Consider the following 13,094-nt stretch of genomic DNA (forward strand, 5'->3'; position numbering starts at 1 on the left):
TAGACCAAGTGCTGCTGTGTTTTGAAACATAAATCCACATTGTCAACCTTCCTTCTACAGATGTGTCATTGAACTCCTACAATGGAGTTCATAAGGAGGACAAAAGGAAGAAATGCTTTACTGTGAGGATGGTGAGCCACAGAACAGGCTGCCCAGAGAATATGGGGATGCCCCATCCCTGGAAGTGTTCAAGGCCACGTTGGACCAGGCTCTGAGCAGCCTGGACTAGAGAAAGGTATGCCCATTCATGGCAGTGGTGTTTGAATTGAATGATCTTAAAGTCATTGGTCATCGTGGTGTAACTAACTCTGGATAATTCTTGTCAACAGACACACCAAAAAACACCAATTCAGACAACCAAAATTTTAAAATTTAAGAGAAACATCACTCAGAAAATAACTTCATAGTGATTGGAGCTGTCTTACAATACAGAAGTGAGAGTCATGTCTTTTCAGACGTGTGTGCTGCACACTAAGTCACCCCTTTCATTCCCTGGAGACTGGGATTCCATTTATCAATATACCCAAAGACAGTGTTTGCTTCCAATCACTCACAGTAAATTCAAGATAATAAAATCTTATACTTCAGCCTTGAAATAATTTATTACTTTATTATTCATTATTATTATTATTATTATTACTGTGCACAAGAATTTCAAACAAGTTTATGATTTCATTGCATCATGCTGGGTCAATGAGCCACGAAGTACAGTAAGTGAGTAAGACAGTTACTGCAAAACAAAGTGTGTAGGCTTTAGCACAGAGCAAAAAAGTGCAAATGAAAAACCTTGACACTGCCACCCTCAATCTCACCAGATGAGATAGGATCCAAGTATCTATTATATCTTCATTTTCCTTCTCTCCTACAATATCATCATATGAAATAACAAGTAGCATTTCTTCAAAATCCACAAACCACTTGCAACAAAAAATAATTGTGCCATGCTAAGTAAACACACCCTTACTAAACAAATCCTGTGTGGATTAAACAATAAATAATGCTTAACAAGCCAAAAGCAGCTCCCCATCAGATACTAATTTCTGGAATTAAATACAAATACATGAAGTTCCATTCTGTGTTTCTATTACAGATATTGTAACTGCCAATATTCTTTTAATTCGGAGCAGCTCTTTATGTTAGTCTTTCAATCAATTTAAGACAATGCTCCTGGTCTGTGTGATAACATTAAAAAAAAAATAAATACAGACTGCATGAAAATCACTATACTGATCCAGATTGATATTTCTAAATCTAGGTACACAATGTAACAAGCAGATTTTAGACTTCTGCAGGTAAATAACTGACATATAAAGTATCCAGATATCCACACCCATTATCAAGGCCAGGTTTTCAGTCCCTCTAACAGGAAGAAAGTTTCTCAACCAGCAGCATCCACAATAATTCATCTAAAAACATCCTTTTGTTGTTCAACTCCATTGCAAATAATAGTGCTTGTGCTACATATATACTCTTGAGATACATTCTAAATCTTCCACTTTTCTAAAAACAGTGGTGACCAGAATGATTGAGACACTCCACAACATGCTTTCTGTCAGCACAGAGCTGCACCTGGATAAATGGCAGCTCAGGGACCAGGCTGCATAAAGTATTTCAGCTATGGCAATTTTCTGATTTTTTTTTCTTCCTCCAGAAACAGAAGGAAATTGCTCATGCACACACAAAGGAAATGAAGACTCCAGCAAAAGTGCTGGATCTCCAACGTGTGCTCAAAGTCATCATACCTACTGGAGCAAGGCTGCATCCCGTAAAGCCCCCCAGTAGTACAGGGATGAGTTAGGCAGTCTGTCCATCTGCACAGCACCTCAGATATACAATGTATGAAACTTTTACCACAGCTATGAGTGCTTCAGGGAATGAATATTTGGGTAAGACCAAGAAGAGAAAACCCTAATACAAACATACAGGAAAATGCATAAGAACAAGTGTGAGTTGTATATCCACCCAAGCTCAGCAGTTTGGAAGTCAACATGATGTAACCTTCATTCACAATAGGCAGACACCTAAGAAAGGTTTCTAAAAGGCTCTGGTTTTGTCACTAGTCACACCAAAACTGAAATGCTTGCAACTGACAACTTTTCTACTACGATGAAAGCCAGAAAAGGATCATTCTCAAATTACTAGGGTGTCAGCAAGCCCCAAGATCAACATTTACTTGTCCTTTAATGCTATGGTCAGTCTTCAATACTCTCCTCATCACCAGGGGTGAAAGGCACACCTCTTCTCCCGTAGGGATCCTCAGCATTCCTGTGAGGGTTAAGACTCCAGGCAGTTTAGAAAAAGAGTTCACTTAAGTTACTTTTGCTTGACCAAAGGTCAGTAGTCCATTTAGTCACGTGCTGTCTTATAAATACCTGCTGTAAAAGCAATACATGGTCTCAGAAATCTCCTGCAGATTTTACTGAGTGTTGGTGCAACTCCCCTAAGGTTTCTGAAAGCATAATGGTGGCTGCTGTCTGCTTACAGAGAAAAAATATAAATAATAGGCAATACAAGATTCAATATTATTTCTTGTGTACATCACACTTTACTACATTTTTTTTTCTGAAGAGGTCACTAGAAAATAGGCTAAGGCTCTTAAAAATGTGCATCTTATTATTTTTTTGCAAAGCAGTTTGGAAGCGAAGCATTAGTTTTGCCAAAAGCAATTGCTGTGCATTAATATTAAACATGATCTAATGAAGGCAGAAGTCGTTTTGGGAAAACATTAAGAACAGCACAAGCATCTCCTGAATTATAAGTTTACGGCTGAGAGACACAGTACAATGAAAATATAAGCATTTCTCCTGTCAAGGTTTTGTTCCATAACCTGTAAAAATAAAGGACAGGAAAAAGGGGAAAACCAACACTCCACTAGGGAAAGTATACTTCAACACTCCTCACACACCTCCGCCCTTCCCCCAAAAAAAACCTGCAAACTAAAACTGTAAATATATCCAATTAAGCAATCTTTACTGTAATTAACAGGAAATGCAATGAAGCTGGAATAAAACATAACCGGGGAAAAGAGAGGAAAAGCACTGCCTCCAAAAAGAACCTGCTTCCATATATTAAAAAGAAGTGTCAGTCTGAGTAAGTGCAGTGTTTGGTGTAGGTCAAAATGTTCCTTTCTTCCAGGTATACATATTAAGGATGCATCAATGCAGGAGCATGTGAACCATCTGATCAATGTACAAGACAGAACAAAAAAAAATACTGGCCTAATTCCCAAAGTCCTTAAAAGGGCATTTCTTAACATTTGTCTGGGTGGCTAAAATAACAAACTAATCTCCTCTACTGAAAGTCAGACTGCCCCAACAGGGCATGAAAAGACCTCAACTATGCAGCTCATCACTAGCAAAAGATTCACATTAAAAAAATTGCTGATGCTCTTGCTGGAAATCTGTCTATATTTACATGTTATGGTTTGCACCTTGTGGCATCCTTCAAGGCTTTATACAAATAAACATAAGGAGGCATTTTTGAGAGTGCATTGACCCAAGATACCTGACAGTGAGTGCTTGGAATAACATCCTTGCCAGCTGGCTGCAACGGAGAATGTAATGATTCAGCAGTTTAATGGATCTTGAGTTTGGCAACAGCCCCCTTATAAACATCTCTTGGGAAATAAAATAATACAGGCCCAGGACTCTGGCAGGTTCTGTAATTGTTTGCTCCTGGCACAAATCCAGGGACAGCACAAGCTCTAACTTCAGGCAAATATGGCTGTACAAGACTGTTTCTCCAAGCAGGCTCTACTCAAAAGCCCAAGGATAGAATTAGCTTGTATAATGTCACATAAGGAAATAAAGATACCAGAAAAGCATACACCTAAAAAAATATGAAATTAATCTTTAAATATAAAAATACCTAAATCAGTAATGCTCAGTTTCACAGGAAATGTCTTTTCTCTTGACTAGTTTTTTTTTAAACATAGACAAGCAGGTAAAGTTTGCTCAAAGGTGAAATTTGCATACATAAACATCTGCCTTTTTATTGGAATTTTAAAACTGCTAACAGACTTTAAGAAAAAAGAAGTTTCAAAAACAGCCAACAAATTAAGCTGACTTGGTCACCACAAGATAATTATTAAACCATGAGATTTTCTTCTATCTTAAAAGTCTCCTAACAAAATACTCACTGGAAAGTCAGAAAATGAAAGAAGGCCTCACAGCTCAGAGACTCAGATAACAGCAACTCTCAGCATTTTTATGAAAATAAAATCCTAATTCTTAGCATTTCTAACTTTTACTTTGGCCTTTGAACTTCACCTGAAATTTCGACAAACTAACCCTATACAAATTTACATTGGAAGTAACATAGCAAAACGTGAAAAGCACAACAGAGCCTTTTTGCAGCCTCTGTACCTGTCCCTGCGCTGCTGGGAAAAGTAGAAAAGCACCAAGTCTCAAGTGCAATTGTGTTTTGTTCCCTAGGCTTTGCCAGTCACTTCTCATACAATGCAAAAGAAGGTATGCAGAGACTTTTTATCCACTAATTCCTAAAATTTGTTCTACCAAATGTAATTACTCGTTGATTAAAAAAAATTAAAATCAGCTACTATATTCCCCAAAACTGTAAGTGCTATCTATAATGCAAACACTAACAAAAGCACTTTATTTTAATCTGCATACATATTAGAGGCACAAATCACGCTGACGCATCCACATACAGTACTCGAACATGTTCCTGAACATTATTCAGACCTCTCCCTCTGACTCTCCACCAACAAACAAGTATCCCACAAAACCCTTTTTCTGTTCTGCCTCCAAAACCAATTATTATGCTTGGTCATTTGCTTAGATTCCTGGAGAGCTACTCAACAGAAATTTGGAGCTTACAAAAACGTTTCATGGCAGGCTAACTAAAGCTCAGTTACATGTTAGCATGGAAAGATACTGTAAAGGCAGGCTAAATGCTGTGCTATTGTTAATGCTTATTCTGTGGAATCTTTAAAAAAATTAATCTTTTTGATTTCTTATAACATGTTTATTAGTTATTACAGCGATGAGTACAATGATTTGCCAAGATTCTCATTGCTTCTGAAATCTAAATGTAGACAAGTTTTCATAATCCTCATTAAACATGCCCACATTAATTTCTTAAAAGGACATTTAGCAGTTTCACATCATTAAAACTGAAAACCTATAAAATTCCTTGAACATTATTAAAACACAATAATTAACTTAAAAGCAGTGACTGTTCTTTTCAACACCAGTTTTATTTCCAACTGGAAAGTTCTGTGCAGCAAATAAACCAAGGAAATTAATACAAATTATGAACTTCCAAAACAGAGAAGAAAATACTTCTGATTGTTGAAGCCCACCCCCAGTTTGTACTCTCCTGGGCATACACTACAAATGAAATGGAGAGCACAATGAAGATTTGGTAATACTGTTTTTAAACAGCAAAAGTTTTGCATCACGCCATTAAAATATCATTCCATAAAAAAGTACAACCATTGGGAGGGAGAAGCTTTAACTTGTAAATATTAGATTCCAATCCATATTGTTGTCCACAGTGCCCCTGGAATCAACGAACTGCACAGCTTTTCCAGCTACCCAGCTGGTATGTCGACAGCTTCATTTAATATTCTTGTCTAGTGATACAGCAAAGACCTCTCATGCCTATTTTTAAATGCACATTTTTAATATTCAATATAATGTTACTCTTTAACAAACTCTTTACTCCCTGCTTCTTTTATGAAGCTTCCTGTGGTCTTTAAAGGGATTGTTAACCAAAGAATGGATCACACTCTTTCTGCATGAGCAAATCCAGAAACACTCCATTAAACCTTTCAGTATTTAATATAAAGAGTAATCTCTCACCTCTGAGGAGATAAGCCAGTTGCTGAGTGATTAACTCTGGTGCCTTTTGAAGAATCTCTTTTACGACTAAAGAGGAAGAACATGCTTGTAACTCCAGGCTCCTGTCACATTGCTCATCTGGATTGATGACTTTGACAACAGCTGATTCCAAACTTTTATCCTCACTATCAAGCAAATTTAGAAGTTACACATATATTTATATTTACAGCTACATAGACAATTCAGTAAGAAAGTGCAACATTTTTTTTTTATTCTGGACTACAGCAGCATTGTTATAGCTACCTGAAATCTGCTATAAAGCCAAAGGATGTCACAGAGGTCCTAAATCCATGAATCTTAAATTAAGTGTTCAGAGTTCTTTAACTGCTTGATACATCACTAACTGTGACATTCCCCTCATCGAAATCTATTAAAAACTATTAAAAAATATTTCTACTTGTGCTGAAAATAGCCTTCTTTATATAGAGGAGATTTAGGATTCTCCCAACTGAATATTCTGAAAACTTAGCAAAATATTTTTTATTTAGATACTTTCTGTTTACAATAGCAGTAACCAAGCCAAACTAATTTTAATAATAAAATATTAATTGTAATTCTTCGGAAGGAAGAAACACAGGAAGTGACAGTAATAAACAGACAACAGATCTTACAGATAATTTTTGTTCTGAGGAGTGAATGATGTACTGAGCTGACAGCACTTAACACGTCAACAGTTAAGAGATTTGCACATATTTTTTCTTCAGATTTTATATACTTGTAGTCTAATCTATAAACTTCTCAGAGTACAATGGGGCTATAGGATGCTACTTGTCTTACATGAAGTTCTAAGGACAACTGGAAGTAAACAGCATCGTTCACTCTGGGGAAGACAGGCAGACCATTATAAAGGGGCTCTTCATAAAAGATTCACAATGCCCTTGTAAATGGTCCCTCTTAAGGAAGGGTATTGGGACCTTGATTTTCCAGACATCAACTCTGAGCCTTTGAAAGGTTGTAGTTGGTAAGGACCACTATAATCCACCGGCCATCTTAACAGCACATATCCCAGTGCCTGGGCACCTGCAAATCTATACAAGATTCTCAAAGGAAAGCTAACTAAGAAGCAGAAAAAAACCTCTAATCTCTTATCTACTGGCCACAGGAAACTTCCACACTATTTAACTAAATTAAAATATCTAATCTAAGATGTGTGGAAACACAAGGTTTTTAAAAGTGGAAGTTCCACTAAAAGTGATGCAAAGGTGACCGTGCACCTGTTACACTTATTCAACATAAAGGGAGACAAAATACATTTTAGTTTCCTTTTTTTGGGTCTGTGTTAACATAGCAATATCAATATTAATACAGAAAAATTCACATAATCCACCGTAGTGTACATAAAACGCAATACCTTGTCAGCATGTTGCTGTTTACAAGCGTTAAAGACAATTTCCCTTCAGCATTCAGCTGATGCAAATTGATTTCATCTCGGAAGATATGGAATGACTCTGGGATTTTCAGCTCGTCCAAAATAAATCTTGTCTCAGTAAAGTAGCTGAAATCTTTTCTTGGTATGTTCAACACAGGTAAGCAGAGAACATCAGGAGGACTGACCTGTAACATAGGTGTGTATTTGTGAGAATTGGACCTGTCTTTCAACAGGATGGCATTTTTAACAGAAGCAATTAGAAACAGCCTAGATTTTCTGCTTCAGGTTTCCTCCCCTTCTCTTAGTTAAAAGAAAAAAAAGAAGAGGTATTTCAAGTTTTTTTCCTTCACCTGTCACTGTTTGCCTGCTAGAGAGTACCTGGGAAACCAAGAGAAGAAAAGGATAAGGAATGAAGCACAGGACTGATTTTCTTATGTTATTCAATAAGCCATCTAATAACCACTCATTCATTTTTGTATGGAAATAAATGTTGATTATTTAGTTTTTATAAACTCACTTTCGATAATAACAAAATCATGATCCAGGAAAAATATTTTTACAATTGACTTAACAATAAGATGTCTGTAACAACCTGGAAAAAGTGAATTAAGACCACTCAGTCCAATTTTTCCATTACCTTGTCTAGAAAGTAGGCGTAGGCCAGGGTAGAAATCAGTGAATCCAAATCACAGGGTTTATTCCCAAGAACAACATGGACTTTTTCCAGGCGTTTGCTCCTGTTCTGTAACACAGTAGAAGACAATTGCCATGAGTGGAAATGATGAGAAAAAGTCAAAAGAGAAAAGTTCAAAGGACAAGTTAAATATTAGGCTTTGTACTCAGTTGTAGCATTTTTCACTGCTGGCTGAAGGCATGGACTTCCTGTCCACAGGAGGACATTCCTTGGCTTCAGAGCTTCCAAGAAAGCCAAAAACTAAATTTCACAAGACACCATAGTTTAGAACCCAATGAGGTCTGAATCTGACAGAAGCCCATTTCACAGCAAAGTAACAGATAAGCAGCAACTTCATGTATAAGTGGAAAAGCTTTTCAAAACATTTCGCATATCCATTTAGAAAAACAGTCCAAAAGAGTGTAGAAATATACAAAAAAAAAATACACAGCAAATAATAGGTAGCAAGTTGTAATTTTAATTTTACCTTTTTTTCTTCACTTAGCTGAAATCAGTAAATAGACAAAGTAACCTTTCATCCTGAATCTTCAGAAGCTGAAGTACTATGAGTTTTGAATTGTTCTGACTTAATAAAACTAAGAGCCTTCCAAACAAGAGGAAAAGAGAAGACAAACCCACTGTATGAAAGCAAAGTATTGAAGGCAAGGATCTACCTTCTTCATAATTACACACACAAAATATAAGACTAAGTTTTTCTCTTGTGCACATCATTGTTGTCAAGCTAGCTGCATGGAAACATTACAGTTTATTTACTTTCAGTGCTTCTTAATTGGTGAAACATATGTCTTTAACTAATGCTAAGAGATGTTTCAGAAACAAACACATGACAGTAAACAAGCTGATGTACTTTCTGCTATTTTTAATTGGAATTTTGGGTGTCAAAATTTTAATCTTTCAACAGAAGCATATAATTATTACATTACCCTTAATAATTATAAATGTGCAATTTTTCTTAAGCTAACCTTTTTTCTGTATGTCTAGTCTTAGGTCTACGTGGACATAAGGAATAAACTTAGGTTCTCTTTCTCTTAAGGGACCACAGCCATCAATATACATGTGGGTAATAAATCCAGGAGACAGTCTCCATTCCCTATATTCCCCCCATTCTCAGGAAAGACAGCTTACTGAAGAATACAATGACTGGAAGAGATACATGCATTTATGCTCTAAGTCTTCACTAGTAACAAACTGTCTTCATTAACTCTTTTCAATATAATTTTTGTAATATGTTCTTCTGCAGCATGCATTTCTGCTTGATTTGCCATGATAAAGAACGAAAATAAATCTCAGGAGCTCATCCTTTTTTTAGTACCCTCTCAGTAAAGAATTTCTTCATAATACCTAATCTAAACCTGCCCTTTTCCAGTTTAAGGCCATTCACACTTGTCCTATCACTGTGCATCCTTGTCAGAAATCCCTCTCCGCTTTCCTGTATTTCCCCTTTAGGAAGTGGAATACAGCTCTAAGGTCTTACTCCAGTCATCTCCAGGCTGAACATTCCCATCTCCCTGAGCCTGTCTTCCTAGGAGAGCTGCTCCAGTGCCGTGATTGATTTAATGGATCTCCTGCGGACTCCAACAGGTCCATGTCCATCCTGTGCTGGGACCCCAGAGCTGATGCAGCCCTGCAGGTGGGCTCTCAGCAGAGCAGAGCAGAGGGGCAGAATCCCCTCCCTGGCCCTGCTGCCCACCCTGCTTTGGATGCAGCCCAGGGCACGTTTGGCTTTCTGGGATGTAGACACACATTCCAGGTTATAATGAATTTTTTCTCCACTAACACTCACAAGTCCTTCTCCTGAGGGCTGCTCTCAGTCCCTCTCCACCCAGTTTGTGTTTGTGTTTGTGCTTGGCATTGCCCTGGCCCAGGTGCAGCACCTTGCATCTGGCCTTGTGGTTCATTAGGTTCACCCAAGCCCAACTCTCAAGCCTGTCAAGGTCCCTCTGTGGTAGTGACACCAACTAGCAATACCTTTCTCCCCTTTCCTGCTTTTCTCTTCACTGAGCTGAATTTGTTTCCCTTCTCCTTCCCCTCTTGCAGAACCAAGATACATGATTTCACAAATATTTCATTTCCCCATGTGCAGCTAAATGGCTTTTTAGCATCTTACTATTATTTAGTAATAATAACGCTCCAACTACTCTCCATTATACATTGTCCATAAATGAAACCCTGAAGTATGCCATCCAAGCATACTGCTTATCTTCAACCATCTCAGATACAACTAGTTTGCTTAGTCTTCTGCATGCTAATCAGCCATCTTCAGGAAAAGCAGGCACACGGATGTAAGACTTCCTCTCACAGGTCTTTCCAAGCAAAAACCTGGGCAGAGAAGACCACAATCCAGAAGACAAAGATGCATAAGCCCAATAAGGCTTAGCTACAATAGGACTAAAATTTGATTGCTCCTGCAGTTATCACAGCTAAACCTGACAGGAAACATGAACTAAGAATTAAAAAAATGTGGACCTTAATGATGAAGCTAGAACTCTTAAATCAAACTACACAGGAGATCAGCGATTTCTCTTCATGATAATGAGTTTTTGTTTAGCTAGACTAAAGGTAAATTGTAAAATGGACAAACACTGGATGACTGGGATAGAATGAATTAAAGAAATTATGTGTCATTTTCAGATGGCATCAGTCAGGATAATGCAATTTAGATCAGACCTGCGTAGCTTAACCTTCACTTACTCTGCTCAGGAAAGAGATTTATAAACATTAGTCTACTTCTGTAAGAGATCTGATTCTCAGATATTTACTATGAAAAAGCTCTCACACCTGTTTTGTTTTGTGGTCTATTAATACATAAAAGTATTAGTATGACAACTGCATCTTTATGTAACTGCAGTAAAAATACCATTTACTGGTTCCCATCTGTATCAAACAGCTGATATATCAAACACACTGCAATACTGCCAATCGGATTTGTAAATATTTTGAGCAGGACATGTTAACTCCAGTGATTGATCAAACTAGAATAATCCAGTCAAAAATTACACTGTCTCTACTTTTTTTTCTTCTGTTAATAGAGAAGCTGAAGTGATCTTGCAAGGTAATAAAACACTGAAGACTCATCCTAGTATAAACAAGAATGCCTACAAAATGCTCAATGTAGCATTTTGTAGCAAAAAAAAACCTTTTCCATTTCCTCCATACGCATTCACCCCCCCCACATACACACTGCACAAATACACATCCAGCAGCCACACACACACAGCCTTGCTTTCTGAGTCATTATTTGCTTTTTGCCTCAAATTTCACTAGTTCTGTCCTTAAACTGTAATGAATTCACTGCATTTTACTGCATGGAATGGGACAGCACTTGTCAAGCACAGCAATTCTTTGAAGAAGAAACAACGGCTTAACACAAGCAAATTAAAAACAAAGAAGCTGCAGAACCACACAGCAATATACAGTGTCAGATACAACACTGAAAACTTTTGCAGCCTTGTTGCTGAAGCACCAACCAGGGGGTACAAGCTTCACAGATACAGCCTTCCTGGAAGTGCACAGGGGAAATCCTAACTGTTTGGACAAAGGCCAAGATAGCAAAAAATCTGTCTTTCAATATTTGAAGTAATCAAATCACATGGAAGAGGATTTCTGTACCTAAAATTCTACCTTCAAACCAGAGGTACAATTTATTGAACAGTTGTTTTGGAGTACAACTTGCATTTACCTTATAGTAACAGGCAGTAATATGCTTCCAGCAGCCTGAGGGCTTTTAACATGATTATACATCTCTGTTGTGAAAGAAATGCTTTTAAGCCAAAGCAAAGTTAATTTAACATTTCATGCAAAGTTCCAGTTAGTTAAATACTTCACAAAGCTTTCACAAGAAAGCTTTGGTCTGGAAAAAAAATAGATGGTCTCTTATTCTAAAAAGAGACATAAGAGAAAATCCTTGTTTTCTCCCATTTTTGAGGTCAGTCAAAAAAATTATTGCATTTCTCTGCCCCTGTAGTATCCCATTTATCATGTAGAGTATATGACACATAGTAATCTAATGTACTAGCTGTTAAATACCTGGTTACACAAGCATTCTTCCCTAAGGAACACAAGTGTAGTCACAGAAATTTCAAGGGTGACATGTTTTAATAATTACCTATTGAATATCCATTGTACAGTCTTGCTTTACTTACAAATATTAAAAAAAAAACCTATTACAGCAAACAACAATACCACTAGCAGAACAAAATATAAAACAAAAGGGGAATTTTCTAATCCCACACCATCTGCTTCTGTGTCAGAGACACAGCCTTACCACTAAGATAAACAAAGGTGGAAGTATCAAAAACTTAACACCATCCTCAGAAATGGCTGGATAGGCACAAAACTTTATCTGATATTTTGCTTTGAATGGGATACAGTAAGACAAGACTATGATTAGTCCACAGCAAAGACTAGGAGAACTTCTTCACACCTTAGGTGTTGTACATATAGCACTTGTACGCATGATTTATCCAGTCATACTTGCACTCTGATGATGAGTGCACTTCCCACAGCAGGTTGAACACAGCCTTATGACTACATCTGCTCTTCTGAAATTAGTATTTTAAAAGCTACATTTAAGAATCAACCTCTTGATAAAAGGAGGAACTTTATTTAATTTTTTATTTTAAAATGTTGCTTTCCAAATTCACAATGTTCCATAGATTTGCAACGTTCCATCAAAATTAATAATGGAAATGAGGCACAGTAGCTATCTGACATGCCAGCCAGGCAAGGAAGTCTTATCTTTAGATTGTTCCTGGAATTTCCACAGGACAGGAACTCTCTTTTCCACTCATTTCTAATCAAGAACTGCATGGTCAGCTATTACTGATGAGAATGTAGTTCAGTATTTCTGCATTACCAACAGGTTCTGACTCAGAATTCTGTATGCAGACAAACTTAACACCATTCAAGAACGAATTCTGAGGAACCACAAACATTTATTCCTTTTCCACTTTTAGTTAATTTTACAGCTTGTAACTGTAGGGAAGTCTGCTCTGCTTGTTTTTGAAATACCTTCTCTCTAGCTTATTACATACATTCATTCACATTGCAAAAAATCCAGAAATGAACAATGATTTCTACATCAAGTTTTACTTGAAAAAGAATAGGTGGAGGAATCAAATAACGCGTAAGTTCTATTAAAATATAAAAAAGAAGAACTACAGAACTC

At 37.1% G+C, this 13,094-nt stretch overlaps 1 protein-coding gene across 1 annotated transcript in view; it reads right to left on the minus strand.

The window, feature by feature from the left end:
- Positions 1-13,094, minus strand: part of LOC121356149 (protein prune homolog 2-like) — a gene marked incomplete at its 3' end in the record, with an annotated part of 120,760 nt that overhangs the window by 86,136 nt on the left and 21,530 nt on the right. Inside the window, exons 2-4 of the mRNA XM_041472263.1 lie at positions 7,871-7,975; positions 7,216-7,418; positions 5,826-5,989 (exon numbers count right to left, since the gene is read on the minus strand). Of these exons, the coding sequence (XP_041328197.1) occupies positions 5,826-5,989; positions 7,216-7,418; positions 7,871-7,975 (472 nt within the window). The remainder of the gene's footprint in view (positions 1-5,825; positions 5,990-7,215; positions 7,419-7,870; positions 7,976-13,094) is intronic.

The sequence above is a fragment of the Pyrgilauda ruficollis genome, unplaced genomic scaffold (assembly GCF_017590135.1).
Source record: "Pyrgilauda ruficollis isolate IOZ18807 unplaced genomic scaffold, ASM1759013v1 scaffold288, whole genome shotgun sequence".
Classification (NCBI taxonomy): domain Eukaryota; kingdom Metazoa; phylum Chordata; class Aves; order Passeriformes; family Passeridae; genus Pyrgilauda; species Pyrgilauda ruficollis.